Source organism: Bos grunniens, chromosome 19, assembly GCF_055505025.1.
Source record: "Bos grunniens cultivar Pamir isolate PY7600 chromosome 19, Bosgru_T2T1.0, whole genome shotgun sequence".
Lineage (NCBI taxonomy): Eukaryota > Metazoa > Chordata > Mammalia > Artiodactyla > Bovidae > Bos > Bos grunniens.
In genome coordinates this window covers 26084163-26104118 of record NC_141183.1, presented here as the reverse complement: position 1 = coordinate 26104118, position 19956 = coordinate 26084163, and the positions used below count along the sequence as shown (strand labels likewise).

Here is a 19956-nt window from a genome sequence, read left to right as displayed (position 1 = left end):
CTCTGGTCTGTGGCCCTCCTGCCCACCAAGCTGACCAGAGAGTCAGAGGCCATATTCCTGGCCTTCTGACCACCCCAGCTCACCACGGAAGCCTGCAGCAAGAATCACATCCTCTTTGTGAGGACGAGCTGGAAAGCTCCCTCCCTGGCTGCCTGAGTCAGAGTTCATCAGGGACTCCTGTCACTGTCACCTCAGATGACTCCTGTCCCCACAAATTCTCTGCCAGATGGACTAGCCTGAGTTCTAAGGTGAACCCCATAGTGGGGGAGGAAGTTCAGCAGCCCAAACGCTGGGCAGAGGCCTCAACCTGCTGGGAGCAGGGATAGGGTGGGGCAGCAAGTAGGAATTCCCATTCCTTCTGTCCCCATCTTTAGACACATGACTGATCATCCAACTTGCTGACTCATTGGCACGATGAGAGGAGAAAGTTTAAAGAGAAATAGATTTGTGTCCTGAAATTTTTAGTGTAGGGAGAGCTAGCAATTTCCACATTTATTCCACAAAGGCACTTTGCGGGAAGCCCTCAAGAGCTTTGGTATTCCCAGCTACTCACTACAGAGAGTACTGAGTTCTCTCTACTTTCTTGACAGAGTAAGTTCTCTGCCCATCCCTCCCCCAGCCCCAGGGGTGAATCTGGAAACAAGATTAAAAGGGCTAATTGCATTAAGAGCCTCCTGGGAGCATGTGACCCTGGACAAGTCATTTGATCTCAATTTCCTGTTGTAAAGTGGAAATAAATCTGAAGGGACCCTGGTGTGAAGAGTTAAGGAAGGAACACAAATGGAGCACTAACATTGAGACAAGAACACAGCAGGGGATTTGTTTCATCCAATAACAAATATCCAAGGCCTATGGTGCCAGGGTCTATATTCTAGGGACTGCTAAGCCACTTCAGTCGTGTCTGACTCTGTGCAACCCCATAGATGGCAGCCCACAAGGCTTCCCGCCCCTGGGATTCTCCAGGCAAGAACACTGGAGTGGGTTGCCATTTCCTTCTCCAATGCATGAAAGTGAAAAGTGAAAGTGAACTCGCTCAGTCATGTCCGACTCTTAGCAACCCCGTGGACTGCAGCCCACCAGGCTCCTCCAGAGGTCCACGGGATTTTCCAGGCAAGAGTACAGGAGTGGGGTACCATTGCCTTCTCCGATATTCTAGAGATTGGGGACATTAATAAATAAGCTGAACTTGGTCTCCTCATGTCTCCTGTAGGAGAAGTAGGGTGGCAGACTCTAAATGAGAAGGGATAGTGTGGGGTGATGATTAAGGCAACTAGGTTGGAGGCCCAGCGCCACCATTCACCAGCTGGGTGGCCCTGGACTAGCTAAACTCTTTGTGCCTTGACTTCCCAACAGTAAAGTAAGCCATGCGCCCACTTCATAGGGTGGTAAGGATTCCATTAATTGACACATGGAAAAATACTTACGTTACCTGAAATCTCTTGGTGGGTGTGGAGCCACTAGACACAACCAAGCCAAAGAGAGGAAGAAGGAAAGATTTATTAATTAGAGCAAGCAAGGAGATCTTTCCCAAAGCAGTGTCTCTCTAATCAGCAAAACTGGAGAAGTTTTAAGCTAAGGGTACATGCGTTCTTGAAGGGGTTTGTCTGGTATATGAATATTCATGAAGGGGCTTGAGCAGAGGAGATTCAGCATAGAGTTGGGGCAAAGGTCAACAGAGTTCAAGCTTTACTTGATTGAAGTCGGAAGGGTCAACACCATCATTCCATCCTCCACCTGGGTTGCGGCCAGAGTTCCTGCAGAACTCAAAGATATGTATCAGATTGCTATGTATCCCTTGAGGAGGAACTTGGACTCTGTTTTATCACTGAACTATTTTTTCTTGACTGCTTTTCCTGTGTTCTTTCCTTAAGCTCGTTAATTACTGAGACCTATCAATGATAATCATTGTGGCCAGGCTAAGATCACAAAATGGCTTAGGAAAAAATAGCCTCTCAAAAAAAAAAAAAAAAAAAAGGCCTCTCAGGTCAAGAAGGCCATGCCTGATCTCCTTCTCTGGGGCCCTGCTACCCTGTGTGCTTACACTTCTGGCATCTACTATGTGCTCTGTTAGTACACGTGGCCAGTATAATAAAAGGGGCTGCAGGATGCACAACAGGGCAAGAGATGATGTCCAAGCTGAGCTCCTTCAGCAAATGGGGTGGACGTGGTCTTGAGGGGGAGAGGGCCCCAACAGGAGAGCTAGAGAAAAAGGTGAGGTGTGAAGACAGGGGTGTGAGATAAGTGAAGCAGCCAATCAGTTGAAGGAGCTGGGACACTGGGAGTTACTGGTAAGAGTATCAAGGGTCAGGTTTTCGGCTTTAAAGCGTCTGTTTCCTTTTGTATATATGGAAGCATGGCACACATTTGTCCTGTTCATCGATGAACCCGTAACCCCTGGCACAGAGACTAGGGTACTCCCTGACTGACCCTGCTACCTTTGGTTTCCAGCCCTACCAGCTCCCAGATGACTCAGGCCCTTTGCATTTGCTCCTTCTCTTCTTCTAGGAATGGAGCCAGGGAGACTAGGGAGGACTGAAGTTAGACCCAGGCCCGGGGTGCCCACCTTCTTCCTAGCTAACTCAGTCCCTTTGTGACCCCGTTTGAGTTAGCTGTGCGGGGGTTTGAACTCAGTTTCTCCTGCCGTCAACATTCAAACGTTAAGTGCTGCGACCTAGTACTATACCGGGTTCATAGTGTGTTCTCAGTAAATTTCTTTCCTCTCTAAACATGATCTCTACTCCTCACCACCAGGGTGGGAGGGCATGAGGGTGGAGCGGGTGTGGCTGGGAAAGGACTCAGGAAGCGAGGAGAAAGTCGAGGTTTTTATTTACAACACTACTTGCAAAGGGGCAGAGTCTGGTCCCCAACTCAGTGTATACAGGATAGGAGAGCGGGAAAGTCCGCAGTTCTCTGTAACCTGTAACCGGGGCAAGGGTCCCAAGTAGCGGGGCGAAGCGACTGCGCCTGGAGGGCTGAGGGCACCCAGCCAGCCCAGCTTTGCGCACACGGGAGAGGAACTGCTTTTCCTTGGGCGGGGTCAACCGAAGCCTGCCCTCGGGCTTAGGAGCGCAGAACAGAATGAGGGCTGGAGGTGGTGGTGCATTTTTGCAAGTCCCAGGGATCTGAGCTCTGGAGGCGGGGGTGGAGAAAGTCCATTGCCCTGGCACCTCCAGGTGTGTCGGGGGGACTTACGTAGAGCCCAGCAGCAGCTCTAATGAGTGTGCCCCCCACCCACGCTCCTCTGAAGGGATGCGCTACATCTTCACCCTCCTACCCTTCCCGGCGGCACCCAATCCCACCTTCGCTCGCGCTCCGGGAGCCTGTGGAGCAGCCGGGAGGCGTGGCCTACCGGCGGCCCGCCCCTTTGATGTGCTCCGACGCCGCTGTGATTGGACAACCGCTTGTGACGTGCGGAGACTGCGGTGGGCTCCGGTGCTGCGGCAGCCGCAGCGCCAGCCGCGGCTCCGGCTCCGGCTCCCCGGTATTTAAAGGGGACGCGGCGGCGGCCTGGGGGGATGGGGGGCAAGTGGAGGGGACGGCCCAGACGCATATCATCCACGGCCCCTCCGGACTGGAGGGACTCGTGAGAGCCGAAGCCCAGAAATCCGGGGGTGGATAAGACACCGCATCCCCTCCAATTCCCGTAAGCACCCCTTGCTCCATCCTGAGCCCAAATACCTCAGCTAGCCCGTGTCCCCCTACTCTTCACACTCCAAACTCAGCCGGGACAGACCTCTGCTGCCGCCGCTCCCCACGTGAGTCCTGGACTCGCCGAGGTAGGGGAAGGCTGGGGTCCCAGCGTGGGGTGGGGGCTGCGCTGGGTCTGAGAGCGCTCCTTCACACGCGTGTCCGTGGGGGAGTCGCTGGAGCAGAGGAATGAGTTCCTCTCCTACCCAAGGGACTAGGTGTCTGGCTATCGCTCCATTCCCGACACAGACAAGGCGAAGGAATCCGTGCTTCCTTGCTCCCTGCCACCCACGAGTCCCCTGGTCTACCGAACTGTCCCCCTCCACCACCCCCCGCCGCCCCGCACTGGAGCGAAGCACCGGCCAGCTGGGGGTGTGCCAGAGTGCCTGCTTTCCAGCCACCTCTAAAAATATCTCTCCTCAGACTCCACCGGCAGCTGCCACCTCCTTGCCCACTGAAGATCCCCTCCTAGCTTGTCTACCCAGGCAGGGAAACACAGAGGTGACTCCTGGTCCTATCTTTCTCACTGGCACCAGAGCTCCAGGACGTCAACCCAGCTGTCAGGACAACAAGCTTACAACCCAGGGGGAGTCTCCAGGGCGATAGAGGAAGTTCTGGCTGCAGTTTTCCCAAGAGGCAGCAGAGACCCTTGAATTCTAGTTCTAATCCTGATTCTGATGCTGTGTGACCCAGGATGTTAGCTTGACCTCTCTGGGCTTTTGTTTTTCTTATGCATTGCTAGTGGTGAAGGAAGGGACCAAGGAAGAAACCATGGTGAAGTTGGGAGTGCTGTCTGGGGGAGGTTGAGAATTCCAGCTTAGTGGTGGAAAGTGATTTCTAGTGATAGATACTAGGAGACCTAGTCTTGAGCAGAGGACTTGTTACTGTAGTATTTCTGGGATCCTTGCCCTTGCCACATCCTTATTCTGCAGTTTCTTGTGGAACACTGCCCTGTGGCCTCCAACCATCCATTCATGGGAATTTTCAAACTTTGTTTCCCCACCCCAAAGGTGTCCTCCCATCCTATTCCCATGGATATAATGTAACAGCACTTGCGTAAAAAGGTGCAGGGGTGCGAGGGGCCGGTGTAGGGGTGGGGGAAACACTGGTTTTAGGTAGAACCAGAATATGGACTCCCTGCCAGCCCAATGAAACCCTTCTGTCCTCTGCTCTAGCCTGCTGGAAAAGCTCAGAGGTCCTGTCCCCCTTTCCTCTGAGGGACTCTATTTGGTGACCACAAGAGGATTCAATCACTCAGGAGAAAGTTTCCAGAGGTGAGTGACCTCTCTGAATGTCCCAAGAGCCAGATTTCAGCGGGGCCTGGGGTGTCTCTGACTACTGTGGGGTAGGGGTGGGTGTTGCAGCATGGCCTTCTCAATTTCGACGGGAAGACCTCTAGGGACTAAAACAAGGGCAACTCACCAACAATAAACGTTTATCTAATTTCCCTGAATCTAGTATTAGATGAAAAGAACCTAACTTTTGCTGAGAAGTTTTGAACATGATTAAAAACAAGTAGACTATTCCACCAAATTAAAAAAAAAAAAGAATCAAGGGCAAAGAAATGAAATCTGGTCTCTGGGTGATTCCTGGAGACCCTTTTATCTTCATATCTGCCTGGCATGTGTCTGTCCATGTTTGCTTTTACAAGGGGTGTGGCATCCTTTGACCTTTCCTCTTTGGACTCACCTGTCCCCTGGGGGACATGTGATATCAGCCAGGATTCTGGAAGGCTGAAAGTCCATCTAGATGGGACCTGGGACAGCCCTCCCACTTCTAACCCCCCAAACATGCCCTTCCTTTACCTCACATGCCTCCCTCCCCTTCTCTCCCATATTTTTTACCTGTGTCTCCTCTCTCAATCCCTTCCCTCTTTTTGCCCACGGCCCCATTCAGCTTTGTCCACAACTAGATTCCTAGACTACAAATTCTTAGGGAAAAGGCTGAAATCCACATTGCATGTGTAGCCAGGGAGTGGGGACAGATGGGATACCTCAAGATGGAGGGAGCTCTTCCTCTGACTGGACCCCTGCTCCTGCGAAGTCCCTGTCTCTTTCTTGAGAAACTGTTGCTTCTCCTTGCTGTCCTGGGATGGTCTGGGGAGAGTCACCTTGACAAAGTCAGAGGGGTACCCAGTGTCACCTACTCTCACCACCAGAGGGCAGCAGCCAGCCAGCCCTTTGCTCCTTCCCCTGTCTAGTCTCCTGGCTCGCAGTAGCGGTCCAGATGTGTCCCAGCTGCATATAGTCTCTCATTTAAACCCAGGGTGGAGGGGAGCAACTGGGACTTGTAGGTTTGAAACAGCATTGGTGTAGGCCCATTAAGCCAAATCCTGTCCCCAAAGTCACATAGCAAAATCTGGCAGAAATTTCAACCTGACTTCTGGCAGACTGCCAGTCTCTAGAAACACCAGGGAGTGAGACAGTCCTAGATCACCTGTGGTACCCAGGGGTCCTAGCCCTCCAGCTTCAGTGGATGCCCAGCGCTGGGCATCTGCCTCTTCCCTTTTGAGGACAGAGGGCAGGCAAGGGTGTGGCCAGGACTTCACAAACCAGGCTTTGCCCCAAGGAAACATCATAGCCTTGGGCAAGTTATTTAATCTCTGAGTCCTTTTCATCTGCTGAATCCATGGAATTGTGATGAGCAAGGACAGAATATGAATGAAGCTGATTTGTAAAACATGATGTACCATACACAAGAAAGGGGCAATGAACATATAGAGAAAAAAACACTGGTCTCATACTCTGAGATCTGGTTTTGAGATCTGTCTCTGCCATATATAGTGGGTGATGTTTGCACAAGTTGGTTATCCTTTCTAGGTCTTCAATAATATCTGTAACCTCTCCAGGATCATGAGGGATTGTTAAGAGGATGCCTAGCAAGGGCCCTGTGGTCCTTAGCTTATTTGATGGGCTGTTTTTACTGAGTGGTTCCTGAGGCTCAGGAGAGGGGATAGGATCAGGTGGATGTTGGTGGTAGAAACACTACCACCTGACCGGGCACCCTCACACGGACCTTGTATGGTTGTCAGGAGCCCTGGACCGACGGCTGGAGGCCAACAATCCCTACAGGTGGTGCTCGGGGTGATGTACTGACAATGAGCGGGTGTTTTCCAGTTGCTGGCCTCCGATGCCTGTCTAGGGTAAGTGGGTCCCTCCAGGGGTCTCTTAGGATGAGGCCTCAGCTCCATGTTCCCATCATGGGGTGGGAGGAGCCCTCTCCAGCCTCTTTTAAGCCTGCTGTCACCTCTATTAAGCCTCCACTAATCCCTGAAAGCTTCTATCCCAAGTGGGTCCCTGATGCTTTATATCCTCAACTCCAGGAATCCTGGGCCACTGAAACTCAGATAGATGTTGGTGAGACCAGAGAGTGACTGTAGGCATGAAGTTGAAGGGACAATTCTGTTAGGGAGGCAGATAGCCAGGTTCAAATCCCAACTCAGAAGTTAGGAGCCTTGGACTTCCCTTTTACAGGATGTGCCAGGCCATGAACATCACAGGAATATTGGAAAGGGAGTTAGGAAGAAACCAGAAAGAGGAGTGGTTTTGTCTTAACTAATTGGGGTGGAAGGTTGAGAGGGAGAAAGACAGCACAGTGATACTCTGAAGCTGTGCAGTCTGCTTGCTGTCCCTCTGGGGCAGGGCAAGCTGCAGAGGGCTTCTGCTCTCCACATGCTTGCCTTCATGCCCTCACCCTTGCCATGTTGCCCCGCATCCTCTCCCTTATCCCCCATTAACATGACCATCCCAAGATCTTGACTTCCTGGAGCTCCCCATCCCCACTCTTCCTGTCCTTTCTGCCCTGTGCTCCCCTAGCATGACATCCTCCTCGCCCTCTTCTTCCCCACCCCTTCCTCATCCCCTCCACCCCAGCCATACCCCACCACCTCACCTTCTGCCTTCTCAGCCACTGCCGCTCTCTTTCCTCTTCCTTGCCCATCTCCCAGGTATGTCGTGGCCTGGTGCGGGAGGCTCCTACTTCCCCAAGTCCCACAGCTTCTCCTGCTGCCCGCTTGCTTCGGACTCTGGCAGAAACCCCATCCGCTGACAAGTTCCTCCCAGGGAATTGGCAAGTGATTAGTGATGAGCTGTCAGCACAGGGCCCTGAAACCCCCCAGAGAAGTTGTGTCCCATCCTTGGACCCCTGCCCAGTGCCACCTGGCTGGAAGCAGCTCACAGAGCCTGCCTGGATTTTGGGTGGCCAGTCCACCTACCCGGTTCCTCCAAGACCTAAAATCCAGTTCTCTGGCCAATGCAGAAGCCCAGGCACATCACTCTCCAGGTCTGGCACTGATTGCCCACATGCCTTGGGTAGTGCCATCAAGTCTTCCCTGGCTTCTACTATCCATCACAGTGCTACAAGCCATCGGCTCTACGTGGCTGAAAAGGGGAGTGACAAATCTGCTCCAGTTGAATGAATGAATGAATGGTTTCCCTTGACTATGTTAGGGAAGAGGAGTGGAGAGTCCCTCCCACCTTCCCTGTGTCCACCACCAACAAGGGGTCATTGGAAGTCTCTAGAATGATCTAGTCCAGAAACCTTCCCAACGGAGTGACTCCTTGGAAGCTGCTCTTCCATTCTTCCACTCAAGCCCCCATGGCCCCAGATGAGAGTAGAAGAAAGGTGTCAAAGAAGCCCTTCAGGGCTCAGGAGGATGGTCCCCTGAGGATAAACCCCAGAGCAGTTAACACAGAAGTGCAAGAGGGTGGACAGGGAAGGCAGGGGTGGGGACGCCGGCGTTGCTTAACCAGCTTAACCAGCCTTGGGTCCTCCTCAGGTCTTCGATGTGCCAGCATCTCTGGCCGTGGCCCGCTAACCTGCCTCTCCTGGGCCGGCTCCTGCCGCGCCCCCTCTCGCTTGCTCCCTCCTCCTCCTGCTCCTCTCTCCCCTGCTCCCAGGACGGCGGGATGGCTGCGCAGGGCTCGCCGCGCTTCCTCCTGACCTTCGACTTTGATGAGACTATCGTGGACGAAAACAGCGACGACTCTATCGTGCGCGCAGCGCCGGGCCAGCGGCTCCCGGAAAGCCTGCGTGCCACCTACCGCGAGGGCTTCTACAACGAGTACATGCAGCGCGTCTTCCAGTACCTGGGCGACCAGGGCGTGCGGCCGCGAGACCTGCGCGCCGTCTACGAGTCCATCCCGCTGTCGCCCGGCATGGGCGAACTGCTGCAGTTTGTGGCCAAGCAGGGTTCCTGCTTTGAGGTTATTCTCATTTCAGACGCCAACACCTTTGGCGTGGAGAGCGCGCTGCGCGCCGCCGGCCACCAAGGCCTGTTCCGCCGCATCTTCAGCAACCCTTCCGGGCCCGACGCTCGGGGGCTGCTGGCGCTGCGGCCCTTCCACTCACACAGCTGCGCGCGCTGCCCCGCCAACATGTGCAAGCACAAGGTGCTCAGCGACTACCTGCGCGAGCGGGCCCACGACGGCGTGCACTTCGAGCGCCTTTTCTACGTGGGCGACGGCGCCAACGACTTCTGTCCCGTGGGGCTGCTGGCCGGTGGCGATGTGGCCTTCCCTCGCCGCGGCTACCCCATGCACCGCCTTATCCAGGAGGCACAGAAGGCTGAGCCCAGCTCCTTCCGCGCCAGCGTGGTACCCTGGGAAAATGCCATCGAAGTGCGCCTCCATCTGCAACAGGTGCTGAAGACGTGCTGAGGACGCGGCCTGCAGGGGGCGCCTGGCGGGACGGGGGCCAGGGGGCTGGGGACAGGGAAAGACAAACCTAGTTTTATTATTCCCTTTCCCTTTCGTTTTGATGGGTCCCTCCGGGAATTTCCGGAATCCGGAGCTCGTCCATTTGGGGGCTGGAGGAGAGAGTTCGGAGCTGTCCCCATCTATGCAGTTAACCCAGCTTGGCTGTCTCCCCCAGTTCCGCTGCAAGCGAATTCTGGAGTTTGGCCCCGCCAGGGTGGTGCGCAGACCCACGCAGGCAGCAGTGTTTTCCAAAAACCTTGCCCCCTCCCAACTGGGAGGAAAGGGTTGCCTGGCAGGGTAGAGAAGGAACATCTCCCACTGTGTTTCATTAACTGTTGCCTTGGGCCGCATGACTTCCTTCCCCTAGACTTCTGTCAGGGGTACACAGGTCCTGAAATTCCTCCCCCCGTCCCTTCAGCCCCGGACTCCCCGCGGAGAGATGGTGCTCTCCACGGACGCCATTCTCAGGCCTAGGTCTTGCTTTATCTTCTGTGACCCTACACTACACTCCTGCCTCCCCCCACGCACGCTGTCAGCGTTCCCACAGGAAGAAATGCCAGAGGGAACAATCGCCTCCTGGTGGTGGGATGAGGTAGCACACTGTCCAGGGCTCGGGTCCGGCCAGCCAGGGACCTCAGAGAACGCGACGACGTCTCCTCCTCGCACCCCAGCCTCTTCTATGCAGCAAGAAACCAGGGACTTAACCAAAGTCGCCCCGCCGACTGGACTCTCTGAACCCCTCCCCTCCCGTATGGAACAGAAAGCCATGATGTTTTAAAGCAGGGCCACTGAAACCCAACCCCCTCCTCTTTTGGTGTTTCAGAGCTATAAAGGAGGTAAAGGGGCAGAGGTGACTGAGATCTCTCGCGCCGCAGTCTGAGGGATGAGGATGAGATGATCTCTCAGAAAGCCCCACTTAAGTGAGGGAGCTGGACCCCACTCTTGGAGGAATGTCCAGTTTGGGGAACCAAGTGAATTCATAAAGCAAGGAACAGGCAAAAGAGCAGGGTGCAGCCTGTCTTCACAGAGAGGCACAAGGGTCTCATGGAGAGGGCTCAAGCAGGGATGGGAGATATTCCTGCTTAGGGCAGGCAAAGGGACTCAGTCAGCAGGAGCCTAAAAACCGGGTTACCTTTCAATCTTTCAGCACACCCCGCACCCCACCCTGCAGGGCAATCATCAAGAGGTCACCAGTTTTATTCCAAGTTGGCACTTGCAGCTGGAGACCCTGTCTTGCATGGTCCAAGGGTCTCCTGTGGATAAGATCACCAAACACCTTGGCTTCCAGTTCTTTCCTGTCTCTAGCAGGCTTCTGGGTACCTCTCCCAGGACCCCCTCCCACTGCAATGGGGGGAAGGGACAGACAACAGTTAACAGCCCAGAGGTGTGCAACCCTGGTCCAGTCTTGAGTGAAGCTGGCTTTGGTGTGGGACTCAGGCTCACTCAAGGCAGTGCTTGAATAGCATGGCAGAGACCAGGCTGTCAGCTGATGGGCTCCACATAGTTCCCAGGGAAGAATCCAGACCCCTCGGAGCAGACACCCTCACACCATCCATCAGAGTAGCGGCGGGTGATGCAGATAACTGTGCCCTCAGAGAAGGAGAGCTCGTTGTCCTTCTGGCGGGTGTATGGGTACAGTGTCACCACTGGAGGGAGAGAGGGGAGGGTGCCGTGAGATGAGCCTCCTGCTGCACCCTGGGATGCTGGGGCCCACACCCTGAACTCTAGAGAGCACCATGGGGACTTGGGCAGGAGATGCCTTCTACCAAGCCCTGGGCTCCTCCTCAGCTGAGCTAATACTCAATATCAGGCCAGCTGCTTTTCTGTGTGGGTGTGTGGGGAATAACGGTCACACCTTTGCAAATGGAAGGGAGAATGGCTCTGGGCTAGAAGATTGGGGGGAAACCTGACCCCACAATCTGTTGCCCTTCAGTCCCAGGACTCAAGTACCTTTCTCCAAGTACGCATCAGGGACCCAGCTGGGCTCTTCGGACCCAAAGCCTGGTGGGGGTGGAGGTGGCAGCTCCAGATCATCTATATCCAGGGGTGGAGGAGGGGGCAGGTCGAGGGGCATGGGCAGCTCTGGGGCTGGGAGAGAAGCAGAAAGGCTGCAAGTGTGACACAGGCAACCCCATCCACTCCAAGAAACTTCACTGTTGGAGAGCAGGGCCCCAGGATCTACCCATTCGATGTACTCTGCCTGCAGCCCTTGTTCATCCTGCTCCTCCCACAGTGCCTCTAGCGGGTGGTAGGTGCTCAGTAAACAGCAATGTTGAACAGTGTAGGGTGATCAGACTCTGCCACTTGGCTGGGCAAGCCTTGAGCAAGTCACTTAATTTAACTTCACAGGCTCAGTTTCTTCATCTGTTGAATGGGAGTGTGAAGATCCTAAGCAGTCAAATTTAAGCAAGAAAATGGATGAGAAGCTTTGACTTGGTAAAAAGCAGGGGCTAAATTATGTTAGCCTGCTTCCTCTGCTTTCTTCCTGTCACTCCTACCTTGGACAAAGTTCACTGACATAGGCCCAGTTGGATCCAACTGGGGTGAGGTGGGGTGAGGTTTTCTCACTCGAGAGGTGAGAAAACAACCCCAAACGTTGAGATAGGAGGAGGAGGCAGGGCTCCTTACCCGGTGGGGGCAAAGACAGTTTCTCCAACGAAGTGGGTAGCAGGAAGAAGTCAGGGGCAGCAGGTGGTGGGGGTGGGGGTTGGGGGGCTGCCTGCCCCTTGGTCATGGAGACCCCACCGACACCTTCGGCGCTGCTGAAGACCAGAGAGAAAGGGGCTTTGCTAGGTTGGGGGACAACTTCCTAACTCAGTACCCAAGCTGACCCCGCCCCTTCAATCACAAGCTCCGCCCTTGTGGTCCGCAGTCTTAATCCACCTTCATGACCACCCCAACCTAAAACCTGTGGGGCTCACCCGGCTGAGGCCAGTGAGGAGGCAGAGGAGGCGGCGGAGAGTCTGCCGTCGGGCACTACGGGGGCCTGCACGGGTTCGGGGATCCGGGGTGCTCTCCTGGGGTGGGAAGATAGGAGGGGTGAAGTGACGTCGAGGGGGAAGCCATCAGGCGAGCAGGGGTTCGGGGTGAGAAGAGGCAGTTGTCGGAGGAGGAAGTTTGGCGCCTGGCTTGAAGGGACGGGAGGTGGGGAGTAGTTTCTGGTTGAGGGGAGGGAGAGGAGGGGGTGCAGGTTACGATTGTGGGAGACCTCACCCTAGGGTGGCGGAGGCGGGAGTAGCAGGCGCCTTGATGCTCTTACGAGACAAGGTCCCAGTCCGCGACAGCTGCGTGCTCAGATCCTGCAGGGGGGAGCAGGGGGCGGGGGCTGACACCCACAGCGGCCTGCAACAGCGCCCCTCCATCCCAGAGAGGAAACGGGGGAGGGGCAGATGAGAACTGGGAGAGTGGGGAGGAGGGAGAGCAAGTTCCGACTTCCACTTCCCAGCCTGCTCTCCCACCCCACCCCTCTCAGTCTTGCTCTTGGCAGACCGGGCCTTAAATCTGCCATAGGCTCAGGCAGACAGGATCTGAAGGCCACTTCCTCTTGCAGGGCCTCAGCAGCTGAGCCCCATTCTCACCCAAAGTCTCTGAGCGCATTGCTTTGTGGGCCTTAACTCTGAGAAACCCCAACTCCAGCCCACAGCTGAGGAGGTAGAGGCTGAGGTAGAAACCTCCCACCTGTCATTTTCACGGGCCTGAGGAACTGGCTTTGGGGAGTTCAGGGCAGAGAGGAGCAGAATGTACAGAGTACAAGTGACAAGCTGTGAACTCATGTGCAAGAGAGCACTAAAGTTGGTGATGGAGTTTCCCCAAGAATAGGTACATGAGGAATGATGTCCTCTGCTATCCTCCCCTGGAGACAAGATAAAAGGGACTTGAACTCAGGCATAAAGAATTTAGGTTGGATAAAAGGAAGAACTTACTGGCAAGAGGGCCTAGCGACTGAAAGAGGGAGTGTGATTTCTGTTTTGGAGGGAGATGTTGTGTTAAGGAAATCAAGGGGCTGTTTAGATACAGGAGAGCAGCCAATCTAATCTGGAATGTTGACGTGTGGGGACAAGGAATGGATAAAATGGGATTAAGGGTGTGTCCTCTTCCACCTCGCAGAAGGAGGTAGGCTGTGAAGAAAATGCCAGTCTTCAGCATGTCCTCATTTGAGTGCCTGCATCCCCCGCCCTCCCCACCCAACAGCAACTCTGGGTGACTGTTCAGCACAGTGACCTCAAACCTCCAGACAGAGGAAGTTGCTGTTCTCATGTGGCTGGGGAACCATTCTCATGCACCCTGACGTCTTCCCTCTCCGCTCTTCCCCTTCACACACACACACACCCATCCTGTACCCACAAGTTTGTATGTGTGAGCCCAGGTGGCATTGTCAGCAGGTCTTGTGATAAGGGTAAAGGTCAGTTATTAAGAGAAAGGTCGTGATGAATTTTAAAGGAAGAAGATGGGCCCCCTCTCCTATAAGGGGGCCCCATGGGGAGCAGCAGAGCCACTTAGGGCGATGGCTTCAGGGAATGAGGAAGGAAAGGGGCTGCAGGGTGGGACAAGAACATGGTCCTGGAAGAGAACTGAGGCTCTAGAGCGAAGGGAGCCATGAGGCAGAAGAGGCTGGGGGCACTTCCCTGGTGGTCCAGTGGTTAGGGCTCTGTGCTTCCGCTGCACGGGGCATGGACCGGGGAAACAAAATCCCCATGAGGTATGGCCTTAAAAAAACAGAGGCTGTGCTGTGGAGAAAGAGGAGGGGCCCCTCTCTCTACCTTGATCCCATGGCCAATGTCATCCAGGCAACTGAAGTTGAGGGGTCTCCTGTAGTAGGGCGTGAGGTGAGGCAGGCTCTCAGGGGCGATGATCTTCTGGCCGGGAGGCAGCCGCTGGACAGTGGCTAAGGTGCCGATCTCCCTTCGGGCCACTTTCTCCATATGCATGTTCACCATCTGTGTGACAGAGTTGGAGGTGACAATGCTCTTTCCCTTAAAACTTTGGGGAGGGGGAGAGGCCATGGGAGGCAGCGAGGTGCCGGGAAAGAGTGAGTTTTGTCCCTGAGGTCACACAGCATTTGGGTAAAGAGTTGCCAGGAAAGGATGGAGCCACTTTGGAGCAACTTCCAGTGGAAGAGAACAAGAGTTATTATTAGCTGAGCAGGAACCAGAGGAAAAGAGAAAACACAGCATCCTTAAGGGGTGCTGGGAAGAGGCTGGGCCAGCTTGGGAGCAGAGGGAGACAATGTGGAGGTGGCTGAGAATCATGGCTGAATCAGCTCTCCCTCTTGCTGCTAAGTCACATCAGTCGCGTCCGACTCTGTGCGACCCCATAGACGGCAGCCCACCAGGTTCCCCCCTCCCTGGGATTCTTCAGGCAAGAATACTGGAGTGGGTTGCCTTGGGGGACAATATAAGCGAATCAACTTCCTCTTGGAATGTTCTTTGGAGAAACCTACATCTCTGAGAGGGTGTGAACTTCAGTCTGCTGGGGTGAGAGAAAAAGACACACTCACACTGAACATGTGAGTGATGCACAGGCCAGGCTGATGCATGTGGTTTATGGGGTAATTCCTCGGCCAAGGATTCAGGAAGGAAAGAGGAGGGTGTATATGCGAGATGGGGTGGGACGCTGTGTGGTGGTGGCAGCGCTTCCAGGGCTGAGAATGACCTTGCCAAGCAAGCAGTCTGACTTTGGGATATTTATAAAGTCACCGCCTGTGTTTAGATGAAAACAGGGTACATTTGCCTCTTTTCTGTGCTATGTAGCCACTGTGGAGGGGAGAGCCTGCTTTCGATCATGTAGGAAGGAATTCAGAAAGAGTTCTGCCATCAGGGAGTTCCTGGTCAGAAGGGGACAGCAAGGCCCACCCCTGAGACACATGGAAGCTCAAAAAGCTTGGCAAGTGCCAACTTTCTGGGATAGAGGTGGGTGTTTGGATGTAGAGGAAGGCAGGAAAGAACTTTTGCTGCAGAAGATGTCCGGGTGGGGCTGAAGAGTTAGGGGCTGAGGCGAGCAGCTTTCCCCCAGCTTTTACCTGGCCCAGTGTGCTCACGCGGGCTTCCACCTGCCTCAGGGCAGCCGCCTGAAGATCCAGCATCCGCAGGGTGTGTCCAGCCAGATTGCCCACCTGGTAGGCCACGCTGGCCAGGGCCTGGGTGGTGAAAGCCATGGTCTCCTCCAGTGCTTTTCGCTTGTCCGTGGCCTGAAATACACACAGCCCTGGCATGTTCCACTGGGTCCTTGGCTGTGGGCTGGGATGGGATAGGGTATGAAGAAGATGGGGGCTGAGTTGGGAGAAAACGGTTACCGTCAGATGTTTGAGGAGGTTTCTGTAAGAACGATGCGGTAAGAAGGACTCAAGGGGTATTAGGAAAGTGACTCTGCAGCCCTGGGAACTGGGTCCAAGGGGAGGTAAAGATACCCTTCTCAGATAGTCACACTGAGGATTAGCCCTACTACCCTCCTGAAGATATTTTTTTAGGGGGGATCGTAAATGGTGAACAGTAGAAAGGAAAGAGGAAGTCAACACTGGCTGGAAAAGATATTATTGGACTTGAAAACCAAACAACCAACCTCAGGCCCACATCCCAGACCTTCTAACCAGAATCCCCTGGGCATGTGGCCAATGAATCTGTACCTTTAAAAGCTCCTTAGGTGACTCCTGAGCTCCTGGCTTAGCTCTGGTCTGCAAGGCGGTGTTTGGGAACCAATAATTTGGTCCATTTTATTGATAAGAAACTGAAGCCCAGAAGGGGTAGAATAAAGCAACTTCTAACTGTAGCCTATATTGTGAAAGTGTTAGTTGCTCAGTTGTGTCTGACTCTTTGTGACCCCATGGACTGTAGCCCACCAGGCTTCTCTGTGGAATTTTCCAGGCAAGAATACTGGAGTGGGTTGCCATTCCCTTCTCCAGGGAATCTTCCTGACCCAGGGATCAAACCCAGGCCTCCCACATTGCAGGCAGATTCTTTACTGTCTGAGCCACCAGAGAAGTGTAGCCTGTATAACCGGGGCCTGTATAGGGTCCCACAAGGCTGGCTCCTGTTTTTCTCCTCACCCTCATCTCCTTCCTCTCTCCCACTCACTCATGGTCCTCCAGCCACATTGGCTATTGGGTCTCAGTTCCTGATCAAGCTGAGATTGCTTGTACCTCAGGACTTTTGCACTTGTTATACTTCAGGTCTTCAGAGATACTTGCCCGATCACCCCAAGATCTCCCCTAGCCCACCTCTGTATTGACTCTGTATTAGATTTACCGTTTTCTTCATAGAACTTAGTACCATCTGAAATTTTTTATCTATGTACTTCATTATCTATCCCCCCATACACACACACACACACACACACACACACACACATCCACATACACTAGAATGTAAGCCCTAAGAGGGAAGGGAGCTCATCTGTTTTATTCTGTATCCTATCCTGGAATAGTTAGTGCCCAACATACAGATGAAACTTGATGAATATGCATTTGTGAATTAATCAGTGGGTTGAATGCAAACCCAAACACTTGCTGGCCATGTTCCTACTGCCTGCCAGGCACTGTGCCCGGTGCTGGCTAGGGCCACACTTCCAGGCAGTGGTGGTGGGGTGGGCAGGGAGTGTCTGAAGACTGAAGAGGGTTTACTTCTCTAGTCATTTCGTTCCCCAGGCAGCTTCCTCATCTCAGGTTGGGACACGAGGGTAGGGGCCAATCCAGGGCAAGTCTGGGGAGAGGCCAGCAGACTAATCAGTAAGGCTGCACCCTGAGGTCTCCTTGTTAAGGGCCTTCAGTTGATCCTCGAGGCCCATAGTGGAGAACAGACCTAGAACCTATCTAAGCAGGGTGCTCAAAGAGACCTGGGAGCATCTAGTGTAGCCCCAATGAAACTTGAACCAAAGGGTGGGCCCAGAACCTTCTCCCCTCAGGTGCTTCTCCATGCCTTTCTGTTCCAAAGAGGCTAAGAACTGCTTATTTGCATCCAATTTACATATCATCAACATACATAACTGAGTGCCTTGAAAAGGCAAAGAGATCAACCCAGAAAGAACAACAGGTCTAATTGTAGTTCAAGACTGTCCTTGAGTAGATGAGGAAATGAAGGCCCAGAATGGAGCAGTGACTACTCTGTATTAGCTGGCCTCTCTTGTACTCACCCCTCCCTGGACTGGCATGTGGAATTCATCACTGGATTTTTCCTGTCAGTCCAAACAGGAAACATGTCTGCTTGGGCCCAGCTCTGGGGAGGACAGAGCCTGGATGCCTACCGACTCCTGGCTTTGGTCTTAACCCAAAGTCAGGTCTAGAGAAACAAAGGTCTGGGATCCATCTTCATGGCTGACTGCTTATTCATCATGCAAATTACCCTGTCTACAAACTCAATGGACCCTGACAGAGAACTCTGCAGTTGACCCTAGCTTGTCCTCCCCCATTCCCCAAGGGCTTCCTGACACCTGCTTGAGATGGAGGGGGCGGTGTGAGGAAGGAGGGGAGATCGTGGGAACCAGGTCTTATTTAAGACCAGTTTTGAGAAGTCATCCAAATCCTTCCTAGGCATTTGCTCCTCAGAAAATCCTCAGAGGAGCCAGGGAAGGTAACTGGTTCTGTGGTCTAGTAGTGTTCTGCATGAAGGAAGCTGAAATCCAAGGATTCTGACCTGGGTCAGGGCTTCTGAGGCCCTGAGGGTTTTTACAAGGGCTGCTTCACCTCAGTAGAATTAACTTTGAATATCTATATTTGTCTTTCATCCATCTGATGAAAGGTGATGATGATAGTAACAGCTGCCATTTATCCTGCCCTTCTTGAGGGAGAAACACTGGGCTAAATGTGCTAATACATTATTACGTTTAACCCATGTGACCACTGTGATAAAAGGTATAAGAATCACAAGGGAAACTTGCCCCATGTCCAGGAGCTGGACACTGGACTCAGGTCTTTCTGACCTCAAATTCTGTGTGCACCCCATATGTGCAAATGAGAACCCATCCAGAAATGCTTTGAGATGTGCAGAAGTTATTAAACAAGAATGGGAAAGAGGGCCTCCATCCTAGTCCATAGGAGGAGCTTGCCTTCCAGTGCTAGGGGAATGCAGCTAGTTCACAAGCCACATTCCAGCTCAGTTTCAGTACCCACAGTCACTCAGGATCTACAGTGGGAGTAGCATTTTCAACTAGAGATTTGGGGGGGAATGCTCTGGAGTCAAAGTTGCTTGTTCAAATCCAGGTTCTACCATTAGCTTGGAGACCCTGGGAATGTAAGTTAACTTTTCAGAAGCTCAGCCTCCTGGTTGTGAAGTGGGAGTGGTCCTCACCTCACAGACTGGGGTGAGGACTGAAGGGGGCAATGAAGGCAGTTCAGATGCAAAGCACTTTAACTGCTGTTGCCATGACCTTTCTTTAATCTGCCATTTTCTCATAAGCATTTTCTCCTTTTATTTTTATTTTTTTTTAAACACTCACTCCTACGGAGCTGGGAGGTCCCAGTGGAAATAAACTGTCTTAAAATCATACAGCATGTCAGGGAGGGAAAGGCAGAGAGGAGAGGGTTCAGCTTCAGAAGTCAAGGCTAGGCTGATGCCCAGGTCTGCCATTGCCAAGCGATGTGACCTTGGACAAGTCACCTTGCCTCCCTGAACTGCTGTCCCTTCATCTATGAAACGGGAATAATGATATTGTCTCACAAGGCCGTTATGAAGGCTGTCCTTTTCTGTTCATCCAAGCACCTACTCTCCGTCCGAGGACAACACCCCAATTTAGAAAACTGTTTTAAAATGCCACTCTCCTTGCATTTTGCTGGTAGTCTGCTGCATGCAGTCATATTGTCCATCCCCCTGCCTCTGAGTCAAACTCCATCTCTTTAACCCAACATAGGGTGACATCTCTCAACTCTCCCTCAGCTATCAGGGACAGAGTTTTCTCTCGTCCATCTCAAGTTCAAGACAATGTTTGGGAAGTTCTTCTGAAGTCTCACCTAGAGCCAGCGTGAACATGGAATGATGGCACCAACAGCTGTGTGAGGACAAGTCTTTAGACCTCTGGATCTGAGTGGGACGTTCGGAAGGAGAGGAGCCTGCGGGGAGGCCTATAGCAGGACGGGGTAGCACTGCCTTCCCTGGGCATCTCTGAGGCTCTGGGAAAGAGGAGTACAGGAGGGCCCGGGAGCACACGTCAGCATGAGAATTTAAGGGTCTGGGATGAAGCCAGCCTGGAGTGGGAGGATAGCTCAGCCAACGCCCAGGCCAAGCACCTGTCAGGATGGGCTCTGGGCCCCTGGAGGGGCTGGGGTGCCAGGCCTGCACCCGCTCTGCTTACCTGCACGTAGTTGTCCTCGCAGTAGTCTGCGACTCGCAGCAGGGAGCTGTGGTTGCCCCTCAGGGCCTCCCGGCCCGTGGGGATCTCAAACTCCTGCAGTTGCTGTAGCTCCGCCATGGCCCCTGGCCTCTGCCCGGCTCCCCGGGGAGCCTGCCGGTTTTGCACCTCACTCTGCCCTTGATTGGTTGCTCTGCCTTCCCTCCCTCTCACTGCTTTTGGTTTCCTCTGCGTGAGACCCAAACCTGCTAGCAAGGGGCAGGCATGCTATGCGGGGACAAGAGGAAGTTAGTCCCCA

The 19956-nt window shown here is 53.6% G+C and overlaps 2 protein-coding genes across 11 annotated transcripts; one reads left to right on the top strand and one right to left on the bottom strand.

The window, feature by feature from the left end:
• Positions 1 to 1477: 1477 nt before the first annotated feature.
• On the bottom strand, positions 1478 to 19792 carry ABI3 (ABI family member 3). 4 transcript variants are annotated; one of them, XM_086358089.1, is made up of 9 exons: positions 19662 to 19792; positions 15403 to 15570; positions 14144 to 14320; positions 12597 to 12682; positions 12305 to 12400; positions 12012 to 12145; positions 11334 to 11471; positions 7579 to 11029; positions 1478 to 1754 (listed from the first exon to the last, which is right to left on the bottom strand). In XM_086358089.1, the coding sequence occupies exons 1-8, from the start codon at positions 19776 to 19778 to the stop codon at positions 10866 to 10868; spliced, it is 1080 nt and encodes a 359-aa protein (XP_086214215.1). In that variant the 5' UTR covers positions 19779 to 19792; the 3' UTR covers positions 1478 to 1754; positions 7579 to 10865. The 4 variants fall into 4 exon arrangements, with proteins under 4 accessions (XP_086214215.1, XP_086214216.1, XP_086214219.1 ...); XM_086358090.1 differs by lacking the exons at positions 1478 to 1754; positions 11334 to 11471 and having other exon boundaries at positions 10565 to 11029; XM_086358093.1 differs by lacking the exons at positions 1478 to 1754; positions 12012 to 12145 and having other exon boundaries at positions 10565 to 11029.
• On the top strand, positions 3425 to 10230 carry PHOSPHO1 (phosphoethanolamine/phosphocholine phosphatase 1). 7 transcript variants are annotated; one of them, XM_086358096.1, is made up of 4 exons: positions 3425 to 3643; positions 4863 to 4961; positions 6719 to 6829; positions 8465 to 10230. In XM_086358096.1, the coding sequence occupies exon 4, from the start codon at positions 8472 to 8474 to the stop codon at positions 9342 to 9344; it is 873 nt and encodes a 290-aa protein (XP_086214222.1). In that variant the 5' UTR covers positions 3425 to 3643; positions 4863 to 4961; positions 6719 to 6829; positions 8465 to 8471; the 3' UTR covers positions 9345 to 10230. The 7 variants fall into 7 exon arrangements, 6 of the variants coding, with proteins under 6 accessions (XP_086214222.1, XP_086214221.1, XP_086214224.1 ...); XM_086358095.1 differs by having other exon boundaries at positions 3425 to 3755; XM_086358098.1 differs by having other exon boundaries at positions 3425 to 3776; positions 8586 to 10230.
• Positions 19793 to 19956: the final 164 nt, after the last annotated feature.

Bases quoted from the DNA above. Each gene is read 5' to 3' on its own strand.
- PHOSPHO1 (XM_086358100.1), top strand. From the start codon at position 6,785: ATGAGCGGGTGTTTTCCAGTTGCTGGCCTCCGATGCCTGTCTAGG. The intron at 6,830-7,633 runs GTAAGTGGGTCC...CCCATCTCCCAG, and splicing joins GCCTCCGATGCCTGTCTAGG to GTATGTCGTGGCCTGGTGCG. The intron at 7,756-8,464 runs GCAAGTGATTAG...GGTCCTCCTCAG, and splicing joins AAGTTCCTCCCAGGGAATTG to GTCTTCGATGTGCCAGCATC.
- ABI3 (XM_086358089.1), bottom strand. From the start codon at position 19,778: ATGGCGGAGCTACAGCAACTGCAGGAGTTTGAGATCCCCACGGGCCGG. The intron at 12,401-12,596 runs GTGAGGTCTCCC...TTCCCACCCCAG, and splicing joins CCCGCCTCCGCCACCCTAGG to GAGAGCACCCCGGATCCCCG. The intron at 12,146-12,304 runs GTGAGCCCCACA...TCTGGTCTTCAG, and splicing joins TCCTCACTGGCCTCAGCCGG to CAGCGCCGAAGGTGTCGGTG.